Raw genomic sequence first — 23,586 nt, 5'->3', positions numbered from 1 at the left:
TAGTAGCATAAAGCGTTGTATTAACATCAGACGAGAACTGAATGCTCTACCCTGTAATTATGAAGGTTGACTGTATCACAAATCCCAGAATGTCGTGCTCTGGCATGATCAAATAGATTCTATTGTCTGTCATTGCAGATGTAGCTCTACATAACATGCAAAGACGCTTGCATATACAGTAACTGGTTTCCAGTTTAATGAAACTTCCCGTCATCTACGTAGGGCAGACACTGTAATATTCATTTCCTCATTTCTGAACTTCCTTATTTCACTTTCATTCTGTATAAGTGCAGCTTAACTTGCGACACATTTGTGCTTTATTTTTCTCACGTGGACATAAAGGAAATAGAAAAAGAGTATTTCATTACCAGACACAAAGATTTGGGGAACCAGAACTGCATGTGTTATTTAGAACCTCTTAGGTGTGAGAGAAGTTATAAAGCAGCAAATTGTGTCCCAATATATTTTTAAACATTCTTTATTGAAGAACAACACATAAGGGCTCAATCAGACGAGCGGTTTTTTTTCCATGCATTTAGGTGCATGAAAAGAAAAGCAGAACACATGTAAAAAAAATTTGCGTGACTGCAGCGGAAGATGTGTTTTTAAATTCTCACTGGTGCGGCCAAATAATGGCACAATTCGCACATAAAGTGAAGTCCCATTGCTATTCCCTGCTGCGGCTGTGACAGCTGCAGCAGGGGATTCCTTGGATGTGAAACTCCTGGATGCTGTCAGATCCAGGGGTTTCACTTTGTGGTCAATGGGGTCGGCGGCGGCAGCGTCGACCGCACTGAAAACATACAGAGAAGATTGCGATCCTCTGCCACAGCTTTTGAAAGCAATGGGATGACGGCAAGCCTGCAGGGATTTTTGGGGAAGGGCTTTAAATATAATCCCTTCCCTGAAAATCATCCCTAGCTGTAGAAAAAGAAAAAAAGGTAACTCACATAGAAGTGCTGTCCGGCTCTTCTCTTAGTCCCCGGCAGTCTTCTCTGTATTCTGGTGGCTGGGGATTGAAGAATCCCTGCCTCCAGAAAGCGCTACCAGTCAGAGGCAGCGTTTAGCCATTGAATGACAGCTGAGCACTGCCTGTGATTGGTCCCTGCACTCAGCCAATCAGAGGCAGCGCTCAGCCATTCATTGAATTCAAACCCATTGACCACAAGGTGAAACCCCTGTATCTGACAGCATCCAGGGGTTTCACATCCAAAGAATCCCCTGCTGCAGCTGTGAAAGCGATCTGCTCCCATTGCTTTCAATGGGGCCGCACTTTATGTGCAAATTTTAGGTGCGTTTGCGAATCGCTGTCCTATTTTTTGCAGGTGCGCATTTTTTTTGCATGTAAAAAACGGACATGTGACTGTTTCCATTGGAAAGCATTGGTTCTAATAGATGCGAATCGCAAACACACCTAACGTGTGAAAAAAGCACGTGTCTGACTGAGCCTAAAAGAAGAGAAAAGTACAATATCTTACAAAGGCATATACAATGAGGCGAGGTATGTTACACAGCATATTGACATAAGCAGAAATGAATATAGATATGGACGTAGACATATAAAAGAAAGCCATCAACACGCTTACCAGAATTGATAGCAAAGTGTATGAGGAAATAAAAAGCGGTTATCTATTTACTTTTATGACATGTGTGCTCAGTCTTTCCATGACTCCCAGGTAAATTAATGGAAAGAGCTATGAGCATATGTGTGGCCACATCTCTAGTGATTCTCCACCTGAATAAAGCAGCTGCCCTACCAGCCCTGTTGAGGGACCCGCTGTACTGGAGGTAGATGCAGGTCACAGAGGTAAAACAAAAAAAGTTTGGTACCGTGTTAAGGCCCTTTCCACGCAACGATTATCACTAGTGATGAGCGAGCATACTCACTAAGGGCAATTGCTCGAGCGAGCATTGCCATTAGCAAGTACCTACCCGCTCGAGAGAAAAGATTCGGCTGCCGGCAGCGGGCAGGGAGCGGCGGGGGAGAGCGGGGAGGAATGGAGGGGAGATCTCTCTCTCCCTCTCCCCCCCCCCCCCCGCTCCCCCTGCTCCTGAACCTTTTCTCTCGAGCGGGGAGGTACTCGCTAAGGGCAATGCTCGCTCGCGTAATTGTCCTTAGCGTGTATGCTCGTTTATCTCTAATTATCACTCAAAATTCGTTCAAACGGCCAAAATGAGCGATAATCATTACATGTAAGGACGGAGATTGTGCACTTTTCATTTGAACGATGATTTTAACCCCGTGCGGGTGTCATATCAGCCTTCTGAAAGGCCCCAGGGCTGTCATGGCAGAATGCCTATCAAGCCATACCCGTGGCTTGATAGACTGCCTGCCCGATCGCAGTATGATGTAATGCTGTGGCATTACATCATACTGCAGGAGAGATCAAAGCATCGCACGTTGTGGTCCCATCTGGAGACTAAAAGAAAAAAAAGTAAAAATAAGATAAATAAAGTTTTACTAATTATTTAAAAAATGGTAATAAAAGTTTAAAAAATAGAGATGATCGAACATGTTCGGCCCCGCCCCTTTTCGCCCGAACACCGAACTTTGCGAGTACTTCCGTGTTCGGGCGAAAAATGTTCGGCGGTCGCCGTGGCAGCGCGGGGGGGTGCGGCGGGGAGTGGGGGGAGAGAGAGAGGGCTCCCCCCTGTTCCCCGCTGCTGCCGCCCGTGCTGCCACGGCGACCCCCGCCCCCCGGCGGCCCCCGAACATTTACGCCCGAACACTGAAGTGTTCGGGAAAGCCGGTGTCCGGGTGCGTAAGTGTCCGTAACGGACACGTTCGATCATCTCTATTAAAAAACCTTTAAAAATGCATATTTGGTATCGCTGCGTTCGTAAAAGTTTGATCTATCAAAGTAACACATTATTTACCCTGAACGATGAACGTTGTCAGAAAAAAAAATAACACCAGAAATGCGCTTTTTTGGTCACCCTGTCTCCAAGAGAAAAATGCAATAAAAAGCGATCATTTGTAAAACGTCATTTGTATTCCACAATGGTACCAACGCAAACTACAGGACGTTACACAAAAAATAAGCCCTTGCTCATTTATGCTGACAGATAAAAAAAAACTACTACTGTGTGCAAAAAGTGGCCGCAGAAAATAATTTTAAAAAATTAAATATTTTTGCTAAAAAAATTCAAGTAGTACAGCAAAAAAAAAAACTATAAGTTTGGTATCGTACTAATCGTACTGACCCATAAAATAAAGTTATCATGTCATTTGCGTTGCAGTTTGTGCGCCGTAGAAACAAGACGCACTGAAAGATGGCGGAATTTCGTTTTTTTTCCATTTCTCTCCACTTAGAATTTTGTAAAACTTTTTCAGTTCATTGCATGGTATAATAAATAGTATCAGTGAAAAATACAACTCATCCCGCAAAGAACAAGCCCTCAGACAGCGACGTCAATGGATAAATAAAGGAGTTACGATTTTTTAAAAGGGGGGAGGAAAAAACGAAAATGAAAAAAAGCTTGTCCACTAAGGGGTTAAGGTTAACTTAAAATCCATGGTTCAGCCACTGAGAGATAAAGCAAACACACTTATCTTTAAATAGACTGCAAGCTTTTCTTCCCAGGGCATGTTTACAGTAGCCCTGGGGAGAGCAGTGCAATCTGCTTGCAGCCATGAGAGAACAAAGGAATGTGCTGGCAGCTGTTTGCAGGTGCTGGGCTCTGGAAACAGCTGCTGGAGGCCATTTTAAATGCAAATAAAGATTATAAAGTGTTAATGGCTATTACCACTTTATGCAAATAGATTGCTAAATCTTTCAATCTTTTAGTCTCTTGAAAGATTATATCTTTGCCTGTAAGGCCTTCTGTCCACGGGCGATTTTTCACTGCATTTCCCACGGCGATAATCCGGCCGGGGAAAACGCAGTGAACACTTTCCATAGACTTACTATGGAAAGCGCAGCCCCACTGTCCATGAGCGGAGAATCATAGTGATTCTCCGCTCGCTGGATTTAAATCGCAGCATGCTGGGATTCTCCGCGGTGAGCCTATCTGTCAGATAGCTCAGCACGGAGAGCTGTAAGCTCTCCCCTGCTCCCCAGATCTCTGTGGCGGGATATTGTTACGCCCGTGGACAGGATGCTTAAAAGGGCCTTTAGCCATTAGAGCAAAATGTGATTGTTCTCAGCAAGAGAAATCAAGTGATCTTGTAGATATGATAGGTGAGACCTTCAAACATTTATGGCAGATTCTGTAGATATGCTACAAATGTTTAAAGGGTTTGAGAAACATTTATATTTTGTTTTACAAGTAAATGTATTACATGCATTACAAATGCATATTCTTACCCCAAGCACTTAACTAACTTTCTTGAGATCCCATTTTCTGTTGGATCCTTAGATGTTAAAAGAATAATTACCTTTCTATCACGCAGCACTTTGCAATTCAGAGGGTACATGTGTAGTGGCCTAAACTTAATGGGACCCCTCCATAACTGTGAATGTGTTTGTCTCATGCAATTGTATTGTCAGTGTCTTAAATGTGTGTGTATTTGATTGCACCTCTGCAGCACTGAATAGGTTAACGTCTGGGTTATGTCTGAAAAATGTATCTTGTTGTGCATCACGTGATTGTGTGATATACATGTGTTTGCAAGGTGAGTACAGTGATTCTAAGGCCCCCTGTCCACAGGCGCTGTGGAATATTGCTAGCGATATTCCACCGCCGGGGAGCAGGGGAGAGAACTGACAGTTCTCTGCGGTGGGCCTATTTGACAGATAGGCTCACCGTGGAGAATCGCCGCAGATCGCAGCATGCCACGATTTGAGTTCCGCGAGCCGAGAAGCGCTATGATTCTCCACTTGTGGAAAGGGGTTTCCATAGCAACGCCAGATTATCGCCACGAGTAACGCAATGCACTATCGTCCGTGGACAGGAGCCCTAAGGGAGAGAGTTTTGCAAAGGTCCTTCTTGAAAAGCAGTCCAGGAGAGTTGGTCTTGCAAGAGTCTGAGTTGGAGTCTTGGGAAGAGAGAGCCTTTTTTGTGAATGTGAGAGACTGTGCCTCGCCCTGTGAGGATCTCCAAGATGGAAGAGGGTGAGCGATTGTGTAATGTCTACCCTGGGAGCAAATTACCCAGGCCACCTCAGTGCTAAAATGGAGAGCTGAGAGTGAGTGAGAGGAACCGCCAGGCAGCACTGAGTGTAACGTCTAACTGTGAGTGTGTACCAGCAAAGAGCTGGAGAGAGAGTAAGGAGAGTCGCCGGGAACAGAACCCCGACTGTGGATTCATCTGCCATCGTGTGAATCCTCCCTGTCACACCACTATTGTGTTCGCACCAGTGTCCTGCTGGCTGATGTAAAGTTTGTGAACTGTTAACCATTTATTCAAGTAAACGTACATACGAGCACTACCGACCGTTCCTGGTTTTGCTTAGAAAGTTATCCCTGTGTGTGGACTCTTTTATTCCAACTTCTGGATTCACCGCAGAGGAAAAAAAGGACTCAAGGTGAACCGCGGATTAGGTTTTCCCTGTGAATCTCCCCCAGCAGTAACTTTGTCGGGTCCCAAGCTTCCCGCCAGGAGAGGAGATAGTAGAGCCACGTGACAAGGCCCTAATCTACCCCGTTATCTCCTCGGCTGTAGGACCGCTCCTCAGGCACTGCACATGTATAAGTAAAATCAGATATTATAGATTAAACAATCTAATCAACAATTCAAACAATAAGGCCGCCTGCACACGGGCAGAAATCCCGCGGCGGGATTTCCCGCGGGATTTCCGCCGCTCAAAGCCTGCATAGGAGTACATTACAATACGCACTCCTATGCAGACAGCCGCGGTTTGGCCGTGCGAAATGTCGCGCAGCAAACAAACCGCGGCATATCCTATTTTTGTGCGGGGCTCGCAGAGCCTAGCACATATACGTCACTCACCCGGCCGCCGGCTCCAGTCTGCGCATGCGCCGGCTGCCCGGCAGCCGACACATGAAAGAGCCGGGGCCGCCGGGCGCGGGTGAGTACGCGCTCGTCCCTGCAGGTGCTCTGGTCGGGTCTCGCTCGTCTGCAGGTGGCCTAAGACTGAAGGTCCTGCCCAGATGCCAGAAAGCATACATAGAAGCAGAAACCAAAAAGTGGCAACAGCACGGAAAATACATTTACGATCAGAGGTATACATACCTATAATCAATTCTCTAACCACATTAAATAATGCAAGGGTCTGGGTATATAATTTGATCAAATCATATTGGCCCATCTACCAACGTCCAGGTGACCATGCTATCAGATGGGTCCTACCGCTAATACCAGGTGGTTTGATCTTAACCTGGGAAAGATGGATACCTACCTCTAAGAATGCTCCTCTCTTGGGATTAAGCCTACAAATAAAACCAGGGAGGGTAGGATACCATTTATAATCTTCAATAGGAGGGACAGAAGGTAAATGGGGGGCGAGTATTTATTATAGGCATGTATACTTCTGATAGTAAATAACGCAAACACAACAGCACTTGTGTGCTCTTATCAAATAAGGGAGGCTCCTTTCGTTTTATGTTGTGAGCTCCCAAAAGGAGTCTGGATCCGTGACCCCTATAAAGTTCAGCAAGAAATGATGTGTTGGAGCTGCAAAGTAGGGTACCCAAATACGTCAGTGCACAGAGTTAAAAGAATTCCATCTTTATTGGTGCCAACGTTTCGGCTGTCGTCGCAGCCTTTGTCCAGTCGACTTGCTGCAACACATCATTTCTTCTGATAGTAAATGTATTTTGTGTGCTGTTGCCACTTTCCAGTTTCTGCTTCTATGTATGTTGCAGCCATGGTTTAACATGCACCTGTAGATTTCTATTCAGAAGTACTGACCTATTTTATCCTTTTTTTCTACCAGAAAGCATACAGTCTGCCAAAACATTTATCTTCCATTTACTGTGTGGTATGTGTTTTATAATTACATGCAATTGATTTGCAAAGCTTAGGGCACTTTTCATTATCATTGATGGAAAAGTATACTGATGTCAGTATAGCTTATGCCAAATGGATACTCCTTTGGTGTCTGTCTGGCTAACAGAAGTCTATGGACTTGTTAGACACAGACTGCAACAGCAGGTTTATCCTCCATGTATGCAGAATGTTCATTTCAGGGTTTAAACAGACGAGTGCATGCCCAAATACGCTCGCCACTATGGCACAGAAAAAAGCTGCATGACGCAATGCAAGCCACAGTAAGGCTGGGTTCACACAGAGCGGATTTACCGCGGTTTTGCCGCAGCAGATCCGTCCGCGGCCGCTAATCTCGGGATTAGCCAGCCATGTGGATGAGATTTCTCAAAAATGTCGTCCACACGGGACGGCTAATCCGCTGCGGTAAATCCGGTCAAAACCGCGGCTGCGGCCCACGCGGTTTCAAAAGATGCGGCATGTCTATTTACTTTTTTTTTTGTTTATTTTCGTCGCGGCCGCGCTCTCCTCTATGGAGCGCCAGCCGCAACGGAAATGCAAGCGGCCGGGCCGCTTCAAAGCCGCCGCGGCTTAGACCGCGGTGGTTCTCCCGGCGGAAATCTCACGGTTTTTGCTGCGGCCGAACCGCGAGATTTCCGACGGGAATCCGCCTTGTGTGAACCCAGCCTAAAGTCTACACCAAAATCTGCAGGCTACCTGTGGATTTGAAGATGGCTAAAAACCTGCCTGCAATTCTGCATCAAAATCCACGGAATTTTGCAGCTGCAGATTTGGCTGCATTCTGTGGCATAATTCTGTCCCATGTGAAATGTCCCTTTTAGGAAATATTGACTAACTAATAATCACTCACTAGATGAAAAGACCGTGAATGACTGAGTAGCTGAACTGTTAAAGCACACTCGGATTATACATCATCTTCAGTTCTTTGCCAATTTAATTTTGTACCTAAGGCCATCATAGACAGACACCTCCCTGCTATGTAGAACAATAATAGGATGGTGTACGAGTATTTACTAGCAAAGAGTACAAACGATTATGATTTCTTTAAATATTGTCTCTACAGATATTATCGTTGTAGAAAATATTAGAACTGTGATAAATTGAGTAAAGTAGGGCAGAAACTAAAGATGTCTTTAGAAAATGTGAATATTTCTTTGGAAATCTAGTGATGTGCATTATTTATAACTCATGCGACGTGGGACCTAGACTGTGGTCACTATGGAGACAGAAGCCCAATGTCCACGGGCACGCACATATTCCACAGCTGAATCCCGCAGCCGAATCCAACCGAGCCTGCAGACATGGACAGAAAAAAACATTTTTTTTACCTGTCCAGCTCGCGCGCAGATCTCCTCCGTGCCGGACGGATCTTTTTTCTTCAGAATGACCGATTCGTCCGGGTGCGCCGGCGACGTGCCCAATACGTGCGCAGTGCAATTTCTTTTTTAATCTCCTGCTTTACCATGGATCCGCGGCATGTCAGCAGTGACAGTTGTGGCTGTGCTGTGGATCGGATGGCTTCCATTGACTTCAATGGAAGCCGTTCCTGCGGGATCCGCAGAAAAATGAAGCATGCTGCAATTTCTTTCCGTGTGTGTGATCCGTACGCGGGAAAGAAATCACATGTGCATTCTTCAAATTGTCTTGCGGATGCTAATGCATACCTATGGGCGGCTAGAAGTCTGGATTTCCGGCGCAGGAGACTTGCTCAGATTTATAATTAAAATCCACCTGTGGACATTGGGCATTAATGGCCAAATCTGAAAAGATATGATCAAGTAATTGGATCAAACGACAACATAAAAATATCTCTTCACTTAAGGAAATATATGTGATTGATGACCTATTCTGAGGATAAGTAATCAATAGTATTTTGCCTGGAAAACCCCTTTAAAAGAATAGCACTGGCAATTTCACCAAAAGGCCTGGAAGAGCACAGAAGACAACAAAAGTCGATACTTTCCATGGTAAAGATAAACCCCTTCACAATATCTAACTAAAAGGTCTTTTTACACCGGCCAATGTAACAAGTGCTGATCAACAAACGCTGATCGGTGCACAACTCATTTCATTTCATTTTACTAGTAATCACACAGCTGCAGGTGGGGATGAATATCTTCCTGTTTACATAGCGAAATGTACAACCAACTTGCAAGTATTTTATTCAACCTGACAAAGCCCTTCCCTGAAAAGCCATTTAAAAAAGTGTATTAAAAAAAAAATCAATACTCACCTCCCTTCTGCTGCCGGGGCTCAGCCGCGACTTCTTCCACTGTTCCCGGCTCCGTAGTTCTGAGCTATCAGCAGCCGGGGATTTAAAATCAGTACTACAGAGCCGGGACAGTGGCAGAAGTCGCCGCTGAGCCCCGGCAGCCATCAATGGCTTTTCAGGGAAGGGCTTCATAAGCCCTTCCCTGAAAAACCTTTTAATATAGTGTCACAAAAAGAAAATCTATACTTACCTGCCGGGGCTCAGCCGCGACTTCTGCCATTGTCCCCGGCTCTGTAGTACTGAGCTATCAGCAACCGGGGATTTAAAGCAGTTCAGCTAATCACAATCAGAGTTACCAGCAGGCGGAGATTTTAAATTCCCGGCTGCTGATAGCTCAGCAGCGCTACAAAGCCGGGGACAGTGGCAGAAGTCGCGGCTAAGCCCTGGCAGCTGTCAATAGCTTTTCAGGGAAGGGCTTCATGAGTATAATGACAGCTGACAGTGTGACAGCTGCGGTTGAGAATTGAAGAATTCTTCTGCTGTATCTGCCACAGATTTGGCAGATGTAGCAGCAGGGAATTCTTTTAACTAGCGAGGGTGAAGGAAAATGCTACATGCGGCAGTTGTGTTCTTCATGCCCGTGGAGGTCATGGCAGCGGCGGAGAGGTAAATTTTGGGGTTTTTTTTACACAAAAATGTTTCTTTTTCAGGGAAGGGCTTATATGTAAAGCCCTTCCCTGAAAAAGAATGCAGGGAGCCAGCAGCGCATTGTTTTTAATGGAGCCGCCGGCAGCAGCGGCGGCTCATTGGAAACAATGCGTGCATTCCCAATGGTGTACGCATGTCCTATTTGACTTTCTGGAGGAATATGTCCAGTGCGGATTTGTGCCGGACTAGTACCAAGGGTTTAGTTTGTTCACCTCCCTGTTCAGTGAAATGTGCAATTGCTGAGACATCCATTCCACAGATTTAACATGGCGACAGGATCGTCCTCATTGAGATAATGCAGCAACTACATCTTGTACAGGCGCGATTGGTGCGCAGCCAGTATCTACCTGATGGTGCCTCGACTCACCCCGATCTCCTGTGACAAATGGCGGGGCTACAATGTGGGCCCTTGAAGAAGAAAGCCAGGACAGCTATTTATATTGCTTTGTCAGTGACAGTTTTGTTACGTCCACTTTTTAGCAGATCCAAAACAGAAAATGTTTGGGGAAATTTGGCAAGCAATTTGCCAACTGCACCATGGCCGATGGGTGAAATTAAGGTGCCGACCATTGAAATCTGCTGCACTGGCTCAGTACTGTGCTTCCTGGACACCAGCATAATCTCTGTTCTCTCCTTGAGTGTTAATCTTGCAGACATATGTGTCTGTAACAAAGAGAAAATTGATAATAATTTTTGCAGGAACAAAAGTATATTCCTCATCAAATTCTCTATGAGATGTATATGTCATATGCACCCCTTGCCATTTGAAAATATCAACATGGTTCCAAGATGGCAGCTTTCAAAATGGCCACCATGCAGGACAACAACCCTCACAGATTTTTCCCCTTAGCAACATGCCCCATTCTGGGTGGCGTTCCCATCTACTGTTTTCCATTTATTCAGGTGTTTCCATACCTTTGGATCACCCTGTATATGAAATACTATTTTTTGGAGGGGGAAAAAGTACAACTGCATTTCTCAATAGCATTTGTTTATATTGTAATCTGATTTTTTTTTTTACTTTTGCTGTTTTTTAGGAACTTTCCTAGTTGATACATCTGCGGAAATATCATCATCTATTATGCTAAATGATTTGTCTAGCATTCTGGTTTCTGCACAGCACAACGCCACAACACATGCTCCATCCAACGCCATAACACATGCTCCATCCAACGCCACAACACATGCTCCATCCAACGTCACAAGACATGCTCCATCCAACGCCACAACACATGCTCCATCCAAAGCCACAACACATGCTCCATCCAACGCCACAACACATGCTCCATTCAACGCCACAACACATGCTCCATCCAAAGCCACAACACATACTCCATCCAACGCCACAACACATGCTCCATCCAACGCCACAACACATACTCCATCCAACGCCACAACACATACTCCATCCAACGCCACAACACATACTCCATCCAACGCCACAACACATGCTCCATCCAACGCCACAACACATGCTCCATCCAACTCTACAACCCATGGGCCATTTAACACCACCACCCATTTACCAGTGACCAATACTACTACTCATGCACCATTTAACACCACCACCCATGCTACTCCAACATTGCCACCAACGTCCTCACCACCAGAAATTGGGAACTACACAGTCAAAGATGGCAAAGGACCTTGTATTATTGCAATTATGGGGCTAGAGCTTCAAATAGATAATTCAACAAAAGAAAGAACAGTAAGTATATGGATCTGTGTTTACATATTGTAGAGAAGCAAATCTCTGAACTAAGCCAGAAAACATACATAAAATGGCAAAACTACTTCATCGAGTTAATTACATGACCAGCCAAGTTAGTAGAGTTTACCACAATATGAAAGACGTGAAATTTATTCACCATGCTCCTTTCTAATAGCTTTGAATGGGTCGGTCAATGAAAATCAACAGTTGGGGGAACAGAAGGGTATAATAACAGTAGATGGATGGAATCAGGAATTGAATAGAAAAAAGTTGCGTTTATAGAATAACTAAATGTACTTTTATGATCAGTCCCTTAAAAACAGAAAATTATATATTTGTTAGGCTACATGCACATGGATAGGTCGGATTTCGCAGCTGAATCTGGCCCTGGCTGCAGCGGCGTTTGTGCGTACCTGCTTTCTTTTTCTTTTTTTTGCACTGCGGATGGTCCGCACGGCTCGCCGTCTGATATGTGCAGTACAGATTTTTTCTTTAAAACTTCTGCTTTTCCCGTGTAATCCCTGGCCCGTCCGCAATGTCAATTGACTTCAATGGAAGCCATCCGTGCGGAATCCACAGGAAAATGGAGCATGCTGCAATTTTTCATCTGCGAGTGGAAACTGCAATTGGTTTTCGCTCGTGTGCTATTGGCGGTATCAAAAGAGTTTAGAAAGAAACTCTTAGGCCACTCTTACACAGGCAATTTTTAAAGCATTTTTAAACACTCACTAAAAACGCTGTACTGAGCCTCCATTGATTTCAATAGGGCTTCTCAGATGAGCGTTTTAGTGCGACGTTTCCAATGCCATACTAAACGAACACTGTCTGTTCTACCTTAATGTGTTGCAGCTCTTTTTAATGCAGCACATCACCCATTGCAATGATGGTGCATTAAAATTGCTGTTGAACACATTTGAAAACGCTGTTCAAAAACGCTGTAAAATGCTGCGTTTTAGAAAGCGACATTTTTGCAAACGCCTGTGTGAGATTTGCCTTAGCAACAGCATACAGATGCAGCAAACTTTAGCTTGAGATAGCAGACAGATATTTTATCCTTAACCCATTAAAAAGCTATTGTTCTCTTTACACAACAAAACCCATTGTAAAGTAATTCAAAGTGTACATGAATCACCCTGACAGCCGAGCACACCATGATAAGGGTCAAGTTAAAGAAAAATATATGATAAAGTATTATGTTATAACAATTGATGTAGAAAGTCCAATGCAATGGTCACCAAAAAGGTGATGTCCTTGCTATTGCAGCTCCTGAGCTGATCACAGAGGTCCAGCTGTAGGAAACCAGTAAAGCCCCATTTAGACACAACGATTATCGCTCAAATTTAGTTCAAAAGCCCTCTTGTGAGCGATAATCTTTGTGTCTTAGGCTGGGTTCCCAAGAGACAGAAATCTCATGTCTTGGCCGCACTAAAAAGCTGTGAGATTTCTGCGGGAAAGCCGCAGCTTCAAAACTCGCGGCATTTCGCCGTGGGTTTTGGAGCGGTTCGGCCGACAGCATTCCATTGCGGCTTTCTTTCTCCATAGAGAGGAGTGAGGTCGCAACGGAGGAAAATAAAATGACATGCTGAGGCTGTCAATTCCACACGGCATCGCCGTTTCTGCCCGCCTTTGCCGTAACGGATTGACTGCCATGTGTGGACAAGATTTTTTGCTAAATCTTGTCCACATGGCTGGCTACTCCCGGGATTAGGAGCCGCAGGCGGATTTGCCGCACAGAAACTCCGCACAGAAGTTACAAGCGCTGGCTACTATACGGAGGTAATCACGGATGCTTCCACTCCGACCTCTATGTATTTGGAGCAGAAGTCTCCATGCAGACCTCCGTGTATTGGCCAGTACTTATAACTGCAGGCACAGCTCTCATTGATTTCAGTTACAAGCTTCGGACACTTCAAAGAGGTTGGCGCGGAGGCTTCTGCTGTTCCGCTCCGACCTCTGTGTATTTGCGGCGCTGACAGCATGCGCGCACTCAGCCAATCGGTTGGGGTCTCGAGTGGTGGACCCCACCCAATCAACTATTGATGATCTACCCTGAGGACAGGTCATCAATAGTATTTCCCTGGAAAAGCCCTGTAAATGTCCCAATTAAGAGTGTGATCTCCCAGGGCTGACATGAATGATTTCTTATTAAGACATGGGTGTTATAATCACTGCCTCACATATTTCATCATGTATACAAATCTGTATAACATATTGCTTTTTACAGGACAGAAGATATTTCAACATTCAGCCAAAACACACAAATGCAAATGGAACATGTGGCGATTCCAAATCAAATCTTCTCTTGCAATTTCCGGAAGGTTCTATCAATTTTACTTTCATTAAGGTAAGTTTAAGTAGAACGTGGCATCCTTCCTACCTGCAAGGGGCTATTATTTTACCAAATAAGGCCTTACTTACTTAGGCAAGTGCGATATCAGTCTGAGGAACGTAGACCAATATCACCCTTGTAAGCATGCGATTATTCCAAAGATTGAGATGCGTCTTGCGACAAAATCACATTTATTTAATAGGAAAAATTTGCATTGCACTTGCTTGAAACTTGCACGTACATGTGAGTGCGCAGCAATTTTTTTCCGCACCCATTGGAAAAAATGGGTGAGATTTCTGCAGATTGATTGAGAAAATCACCTATGTAAATAGACAATGCGCAAAACCTGTACGATTTTCTTGCTCATATAAATACAGCCCAATACTGCTGTTATATAACACTTGATGATTTTCACAAAAATTACATTTCAGACTCCCATACTTTACAAATATGGTTATAAAGTCACTGTATAAAACAAGTGGTTGCAATCTATGATACAGATACCTATTTCGAGGTCCACAAAGAGTCCATCCATTTATGACTAGTGATATACTGCACTTCCACTTTGCAACTGGTGTATATAGTATTCAATAGAATATACACTGCCCAATCTCTGAGAGACAGTGGTATATGCCTAGCTATTACTTGGTGTCCATGTTAGTAGTATTTTAACCCCTCAGTGACCAGCCATACAGGTTTTTATGGTGGTGACGAAGAGGGCTTAGGCTAAGCCGCTGCGTTTTTACAGCCGCCTAATCTAAGCTCAGCATGGAAATCATTTGCAGGGAAAACCTGGGTCTCGGATGTCAGATGACAACCAGGACCCTGTACTAATGGCCGGTAGCAGATAATGCTCCGCTCCCGACCATTCAACCCCTTACATGTGATCAATAGCGATCACTGCATGTAAGCGGATGATTAGGGCTTCTCCCTCCATCCATCGACACCCTGCAATGCAATCGCGGCATGCCGATGAATTCTTAAGGGAGCCGGAAGCCTCATTAATTCCTCTGGATCTGTGAAGCATGCCAGCCTGTCAATACCCTGTCTTAGCACAGCCTGCTTGCTGTTCGGTCATAGGTACACTGTACTGCACTACATACGTTTGCAAGAAAGCTTTGATCACAAAATAAATAAAAAATCTGAGGTTTAATATGTTGAAAGCCAATAAGTCATGAATGACTCATAAGCCACTTACAGAGCTGGATTTAAGTCAAGAAGCATTAAGATCACTTGTGGAGCATATTTCTTTTTTAGCTATCTGCAAAAATTGAGCAATGATGACATTTTAAAGCAGCTATTTCTCAAGTTTCTTGTTTTGAAATGATTCTATCTAAATTTGGGTAATTATTAACGTGACATTACTGGTAAGAGCTCTTATTTCCTGCACGAGGTTACCACTTCACTTTTTAAAGTCACAAGTTCTGGTCTTGTGCCACACAGCCTTTAACTGCAGAAGTAGAGAAAATCATAGCGACTATTGAGGATTGTGTAGGAAAGCAATAGTTGCATAAAAAGTTGTGCAAGTGAAGTAAATTAAATAACAAGATGAAACAATGTTGGAATCCCTCTATACAAAAAAAATAAATTATAATATATATATATATAGTATAAACAAAATATTTTTTAAGTGTATGTACAATAACATGGCTATTAACAGGGACATTCTTATGAGTAGTTATAGAAGTGGGGAATGCTGGCGCCGAGCCTCAGGGGTGCATGCATCTCATAAAGACAAAAATTCACTTGCAGAAAGGAAGCAGAAAGCTGGGCACTGAGTTTTGGAGGCTGTACAGGGCGTGTTTGTACTGCTACTAGTTTAACTCTTCCTCGTAAAGAAGTCTTTGTTCAGCGCGTGCCTATAATAAGAACTAATAATATGTTAAGAAGCAATGTAGAGTTGAGCGAACATACTCTGCCGAGCTTGATGCTCGTTCGAGTATTAGCGTACTCGATGGTGCTCGTTATTCGAACGAGCGTCAAGCCGTGTTCGACCCCACCTGAGAAAGAGCGCTCTCCAATTTTATAAAAAGCTCGACTCAAATAACGCGGACTCGAGCATTTGGCTGCTCGCTCATCTCTAAAGCAATGACATCTCTGAACTATCTGAATGCGTCTGTGTAAAGCCTACACATCTCTGAAGTTCACCAATTTTCTTTTTTTCTCTTTGTCATTTCTGTAACCTTTTTGAATATGTTTCGTATATGACTAATGTTTTATATGCTGTATGAATACAGAGGCTACTGTTTGCACAATGTAATATGTACAGAATGGTTAAGAATTGCACAAACTCAATCAGTTCCAGTTTCTCAGGAGACATGTTAGACCAGTAAGTATTAATCTACAACATAATGGACCTCAGAGTCAGCCCTTGACCTGACCTGAGGGTCACAGATTACAATCAGTGTACGGTGTCTTCTTGAGATTTTTCAGTCCCTTTGTAGCCCAAAGCTGCAGCCACCTATCAATATTAGTGCTGGCCACTTACTTCAAAGAGAAAATTGACAACATCCAGCAGAAAATAACCTCCCAGTCCCTAACTAGCCTTGATCCCCTTCTTTCCTGCATCTCTTCTAGTTCACTCTCAGCATTTGACCCTACATCAAAAGTTGTCACTTCTCTTCTTCTCACCCTACTACCTCTACTAGTGACCCTTTTCCTTCACACCTCCTCCAGTCTCTCTCCTCACTACAATATTTAACCTCTCTTTCTTCTAGTATTTTTTCCAGCTTCTTTTAAATATGCAGTCATATTCCCAATACTAAAGAAACTTGACTTGTCCTACGATGCTAGCTACCAACCTGTCTCTAATCTTTCCTTCATCTCAAACATCTAATCCTGGAACATCTAGTCTACTCTCACTTAATAAGCTATCTCAGATAACCCTCTTCTCGACCCCTTACAATCCTGTTTTTATACTCTACATTCTACAGAAACTAAAGTGTCAAATGATCTCTTGATGTCTAAATTGAATGGAGACTATTCTCTTCTAATGGTCTTTTTACATGCATAGCTGTACTAGCGCTCATCTACTGGGCCCATCCACAGGGGTTGAATCAAACTCTATTAAGGGACATTCATTCTTACTCATAAGATCATTTGTCCCAAATATAGCTTGATCAATGTAGATAGCACGGTCACCCCCATTCATACGGAGAGATTCGCTGCCAACAACAATAATTTTTTGTGCTGCATATAACCTGAGATGAATTGCCTGATGAGCGCCTGCTCATTCATTGGGGAATTGGTGGCATCTTGCCCAATCATTGGGCCTTGTAGAAGTCCTTTAGCATAGGTGGCCTATTCACGCTTATGTCAATACAATATTAAAACATTACAGAAAGTCCCTGATTAAAAAAAATATATATACCCAGTGTAATTGTAGCATAAGAATAAAATATGTGGCATCATTTTCAACTTTAATCAAACCCCTGAGAGAGGCTGATAGCGCAAGAGTGAACAGAATCTTACATTATAGGCCCACTGCATAATTTTGTGAAAAGGGATAGGGGTTGTGATGTTTCTCCATGCAGTACAATGTATTCTTTTCTTGCAGGAAAGCAAGACTTATTACATTGAAGAAGTTTCTGCGCAATTCTATGTGGCATCAGCAGGTAGGATCTACATATGGTGAAAACTGTCTATGTTATAGATAGATCTATTATGGTATTTTATAGCTTAGGAACTACATATTTTCTAAGGTATTGTTTCTCAAAGGGTCACTCTGGTGAAAACACATTTTTCCATTCCTACCCCCCTCACCTGTTTGCCTGTCACACACTTTGAAGGTCTACTCTGTGTATTGCAACTACTTGCATGCAGTACAGCCTCCTGTCTGATTTTATCAGGCACCATCTCGAGAGTGAAATTTTTTACTTTCACTTTCAAATCTATCCCATGATCAGGACATGTGTAGCTACAGATTGTACCATTTCTGCTTGCTGAATGGACAGTTTAATTATAATTAACTAGCTTACCCGTTGCGCGTTGCTGTGAAGACAGACAGACAGACATACATTCGTTTTTATATATCTAGATAACAACCAATCACAGCGCAGCTTTTTTATGTTACCTCAGTGGTATATTATATAACAACCAATCGCAGTGCAGCTTACATGTTACCTCAGCTTTATAATGTATAACACCCATAGTTGTACTATGCCAGTAACCTTCCCAGGAGTGTACTCAACAACTTCCCAAAGTTTCATGGTGATTAGATGTATGGTGTAGTAATGCATAAAGGACAGACAGATAGACATACATACATTCATTTTTATATATATAGATGACATCAGGAAGTGAGAGAATTAGATTCCATACGTAAAATTTGGATGCTAATTCTTTTGCGCTTAGAATTGAATAATCGAGTTGGACAGATTAACTTTTCCTATTTATGACATAATCAATGCTCGTGCCAAATTACATTGGGAAGTGAGAGAATTAGATTCCGTACGTAAAATTTGGACGCTAATTCTTTTGCGCTTAGAATTGAATAATCGAGTTGGGACCCATTAACTTTTCCTATTTATGACATAATCAATGCTCGTGCCAAATTACATTGGGAAGTGAGAGAATTAGATTCCATGCGTAAAATTTGGACGCTAATTTTTTTGGCGCTTAGAATTGAATAATCGATTTGGGACCCATTAGCTTTACCTATTTATGACATAATCAATGCTCGTGCCAAATTTCAAGTTTCTATGACATTGGGAAGTGAATTAGATTCCATACGTAAAATTTGGACGCTAATTCTTTTGCGCTTAGAATTGAATAATTGAGTTGGGACCCATTAGATTTTACTATTTATGACATAATCAATGCTCGTGCCAAATTTCAAGTTTCTATTACATTGGGAAGTGAGAGAATTAGATTCCGTACGTAAAATTTGGATGCTAATTCTTTTGCGCTTAGAATTGAATAATCGAGTTGGGACCTATTAACTTTTCGTATTTATGACATAATCAATGCTCGTGTCAAATTTCATGTTTCTATGATATTGGGAAGTGAGAAAATTAGATTCCGTACGTAAAATTTGGACGCTAATTCTTTTGCGCTTAGAATTGAATAATCGAGTTGGGACCCATTAACTTTTCTATTTATGACATAATCAATGCCTGTGCCAAATTTCATGTTTCTACGACATCGGAAAGTGAGAAAATTAGTGGCAATGATGGAAATCGAACGATCTACGTGGGGGGGCGTAACTGTTGACGGCGCTCGCACACGCGCCATTTATCATAGCATAAATGTACTATGCCTATAATCTTCCCAGGAGTGTACTCAACGACTTCCCAAAGTTTCATGGCGATCAGATGAATGGTGTAGTAGCGCATAAAGGACAAACAGACAGACAGACACGCAGACATACATTCAATTTTATATATATAGATTATCATTACCTTCTATATTCACCTAAATAGGCTACAGATCATAAGCGTACAGAGGAACTCTGAGCTCCTCCATTATAACTGCGTGACAGGAGCCTCTAATCATGAGCAGTAACTGTAACTATATCCCCCTCTAGGCAGTTTCTGTGGTAGGTTCCATGCAACGGCATCACACAAACTGGGAAATTGACTAGTTTCATAAAGCATAACCCCAAGTAGATATGTGCTGGTCCAAATTGAGATCACATGACCATCGCAGGAGGAAGAGGCTGGGAGATTCATATAAAAAGGAATAACTAACCAAGCTAACACTACCTGACTTATATATACTCAGGAATAGCTGCATAATGAATGAAAAAACAATCACTAGAGTGGCCCTTTAAAAACTCTCTTAAATCCCATTGCCTATTTGGCATCAGTATGTTATTTAGTAATACTATATTCGTTTCAATTGCCAAAACAAGACTGTTTTAGGAGGACAGCATACTTAATAATGACAAACTGAGGCCATAAGTAATGAGACTATATTGTCAACTATGGTATAAATGCAGCAAAGTTGATACCCCTTGTATAAATATCACATTGATGCTTGGGGCACTAGATAAAAAAGATGAGAATTATTGTTTTACTTAATTATAAATTTTCTGCCTTGCTTTAAGGACGATGGAATGGTAATTCGGGTAAAGTGAAGCTGTTGTCTTCAGATGTTGGATACTCCGTGATGTGTAAAAGGACTCCAACAGTACAGCTAGGAGAGAACTTGGAACTTATATTGGCAGATGTCAAACTCCAAGCTTTTGAAATTAAGAATGGGACATTCAGCAAAGGTAAGGGGAAAACATACAGGATATGAAACTGGATGCAAATCCTAGGTGTGAGGAGGTAGAGTTTACTTGGATATAGACATGGTTTATAAATTGAGGGCTATCCACACTTTCAAAGTAGTCATCAACATAACGCTTTTTGTTCATGGCTATTTTTATGGCTATGATCATGACCAGGGGCGTAACTATAGAGGGTGCAGGGGATGCGGTTGCACCTGGGCCCAGGAGCCTTAGAGGGCCCAAAAGGCCTCTCTTCTCCATATAGGGAGCCCAGTACTATGAATAAAGCATTATAGTTGGTTGCCTGTTACAGGTTTTGCATTGGGGCCCAGAAGCTTCAAGTTACGGCTCTGATCAATGACAATATCTTTATCTAAACAGGCAAAACCGCTATTTCACTTTCAAAACCTGCTTAGATTGTTTAGCTTCCCACTGCCATTATTGTGCTAACTACCACACAAATAGGGGGGATTTGTTACATGTAGTGTGCCGCAATTGTAGCATTAAAGAAGAAAAAAAAAGGACATTATGATACTTGCCAGTTGTATTATATTTTTGCAACTTTTTGCTCTTCTGAGGTCAGCGCAGAGTTTAGTGGGAGACTAAGAGCCACAGTCTGACACATTTAATTTACGTCACAAACTAGGCTAGCTGATAGCTGAAGCAGATTTTAATTTCTGGCATATGAACATCTAAACACGTGCCATACCTAAAGGGCAGTGTCCAGTTAAAAAAGTAACTTTTAAAATTAAATACAAGTGAGCGAAAATAACAAAACAAAGGGTATCTACCCATTCACAGCTTCAGTCATCCAACTCTGTAGCCCGCGACTCTCCTGTTCTCTGTTGACTGGAAGTCAGGTGACTACTGCCTGCCAGAGGCCACAGCGTCACAACTCGTTCTCCTGTCATCAATACTCACATCCTGGGCGCCATAATGCGTGATGCTATGGACTCTGATTGGCAGGTAGCGGTCACCTGACTTCCACAGTCAACAGAGACCAGGAGAATTGCGGTGCTGCAGCGCTGGATTGTTGGGGCTGAGAATGGGAAAGTGTCATTTGTTTTATTGTTTTAACTCATTTAGATCTAATTTTAAAAGTACATTTTTAAAGTTATTCCCTATCCATGTGATAAAGGATAATTTTATGATTCAGTGGGGTTCCAATCGCTGGGACTCCCATGGTCTCCAGATAAATGAAGCATGTGGTTGCGCATGTGAACCACAGATACATTAACAGATTTCAATTACAGCGCTGCCAATCTTTTACACTTGGCGATTTCCAGCGCTCCCACTGAAATGAATGGGAACCCTATTCTCAAGATCTGTGGGAATCTCAGTGGACGGACCCCCACGATCATAAAGTTATCACCTATACTGTGGATAGGGGATGACTTAATAACTTAGCACAATCCCTTTAAGAGCAGAGCACCTCTTTTTAAATCTTGCACTTCTCCTCCCAGCTCAGTTCTGCCAAAGACTGATGTAAGATCGTCAGCCTTTAATAAATTCTCCCTGTAGTTCTCTATATTTGCTTCCTCATCTAATCCTTTATTCACTGAGGCACAAGCATGTGATTACAAGTTCTCTAACTGCTTCTAAAGCTCATTCACTAACACTACATTAGCATGCAGAAGTCACAGACACAAATTATAGGAGACGTGGCATCAGAGGCGTAACTTGAAGCTTCTCGGCCCCAAGGCAAAACCTGTAACAGGGCCCCCAACTATAATCCTTCATTCATAGTACTGGGCCCCCTATATAGAGAAGGCTCCTGGGCCCGGGTGCAACCGCATCCCCTGCATCCCCTATAGTTACGCCAGTGAGTGGCACCAAAACTAATAGACTTAAGACTGCTCCGTATGTGCTGCCAACAAGATCTCATGCACACTAGTGAAACTGATCAGTTCGATCTACTCCAGATGTGACATTTCATCTGCAACTTTTTGCTGTGACTTTAATTACAGAAAGAGTCTGTTTTCCAGACAGAAACAAACTATTAGTTCCGGTGGGTGTGGCCTTGGCGATTGTGGGGCTGATACTTATAATCCTTCTCGTGTTCCTGCTTACAAGAAGAAGGCGGCTTTCAGGATACGAACGAATCTGAATCTCTCGCAATCACCTATCATAGCCGATGTCATCTGCCTCATTTTCACTCCTTGCATTGCGGCCACATGTAGCTGCAAGTGAAAGATGCTAACTCTTCCATGTTTTACAATTTTTGCTTTGTAGTATTTATTAAAGGGGTTGTCCAAGACCAACATTTTGTTTAAATCCACTTTTCATGTGCAAGTGACGATAATTGCAATTCGCATCCGTTTGAGCCCAGTTTCAGACAAGCATAATATGGATCTTCATGTGATCCTACTCTATAATCCACATTATTTCCATTTACGTCACATATACTTAATGCGTGAGCTTTTGTGGCTCTGTATATGGGGATATCAGCAATCATGTCAGCAGCTGTGGGCCGGCCATCCACTCTGTGGTACTGCACATGTGTCGATATTCTTCAGCGGCGCCTGCGCAGTATGTCTATGATAAGCAGCCCACCTGGAGGTCATAAAGGCAAATACATAGGCTATATGCAGCAGCCAGTGAGGGACCACGTGCATTACAAACAAGGAAAGCTCATGTTTGTGCAGCTACAGCCGATGGGAGCCACACACACTGCTGAGGGGATGAGTTCATTTTTAGTGTATTGAAGTCTTCGACAAATAAAAAGGTACAAATAAAGTGTTCTATTGTAATAGAACAACTGTGTTGGTTCTGTTCTTTTCTATTACTGTAATCAAGGATGCCCCTAGCTCTACTGCTGCCTGAGGCGAATAGCGGAATGGCGTCCCCTCCCTGCATCCGTCACCCCTCGTCACAAAATACATACATACTGTAGTAATAAATAGCCATACTATCCTCTTGTAGTAATTAGTAGCCATAATATCCCCTGTAGCAGCCATAATGTCCCTAGTAGCAGTCATAATATCCCCTGTAGCAGCCATAATGCCCCTAGTAGCAGAAGCATAATGTCCCCTGTAATGGTAGCCATAATATCCCCTGTAGCAGCCATAATGTCCCCTAGAAGATTTTCTTGATTTTTGAAAAACTCTTTCCAAAATATGGTTTTAGCCGGTCAGTCTAATACTGGCTCTCCTCTCAAAGTTACTTTAGTGAAGCAATGAGAGGAGCAAGATGACTGGGTGTAGTGGGTGGGATATAGTATTGAGGAGGCATGGGGGAAAGATACCAAACTGGGTGAGATGCAGGCAAGGACATTACGGGAGCTGCAGTACTAAAGTCTATGAACAGGAAGTGCAGGATTTAAATAGTGCACCGAAAGGTCAGGCTCACAAGGGCAGACTCCAATTGCGGAATATGCAATTGGCATCCACAACAAAACGCAGGCATAGAAAGGCATGTGCTTTCACTTTTTTAGTGACTGTGACAGTGCGAGAAATACAAACATTTAAAAAAGAAAAAACGTAACTGCACATGACTGACGGCGAGCT

The 23,586-nt window shown here is 43.0% G+C and overlaps 1 protein-coding gene across 2 annotated transcripts in view; it reads left to right on the top strand.

Annotated features, from left to right (window-relative positions):
* Window positions 1–23,586, top strand: part of LAMP3 (lysosomal associated membrane protein 3) — a 42,962-nt gene that overhangs the window by 5,751 nt on the left and 13,625 nt on the right. The window contains exons 2-6 of one of the 2 annotated variants that reach the window (XM_066601592.1): window positions 10,867–11,537; window positions 13,765–13,884; window positions 17,426–17,483; window positions 19,916–20,083; window positions 22,048–22,823. In XM_066601592.1, the coding sequence (XP_066457689.1) occupies window positions 10,867–11,537; window positions 13,765–13,884; window positions 17,426–17,483; window positions 19,916–20,083; window positions 22,048–22,187 (1,157 nt within the window). In that variant the 3' untranslated portion in view covers window positions 22,188–22,823. Of the gene's footprint in view, window positions 1–10,866; window positions 11,538–13,764; window positions 13,885–17,425; window positions 17,484–19,915; window positions 20,084–22,047; window positions 22,824–23,586 lie in introns of those variants that run through there. The other variant, XM_066601597.1, reaches the window with a different exon arrangement.

This window comes from Eleutherodactylus coqui, chromosome 1 (assembly GCF_035609145.1).
Source record: "Eleutherodactylus coqui strain aEleCoq1 chromosome 1, aEleCoq1.hap1, whole genome shotgun sequence".
In the NCBI taxonomy this organism is placed as follows: Eukaryota; Metazoa; Chordata; class Amphibia; order Anura; family Eleutherodactylidae; genus Eleutherodactylus; species Eleutherodactylus coqui.
Note: the sequence above shows the minus strand (reverse complement) of the source record. Positions and strands in the feature narration are given on the sequence as shown.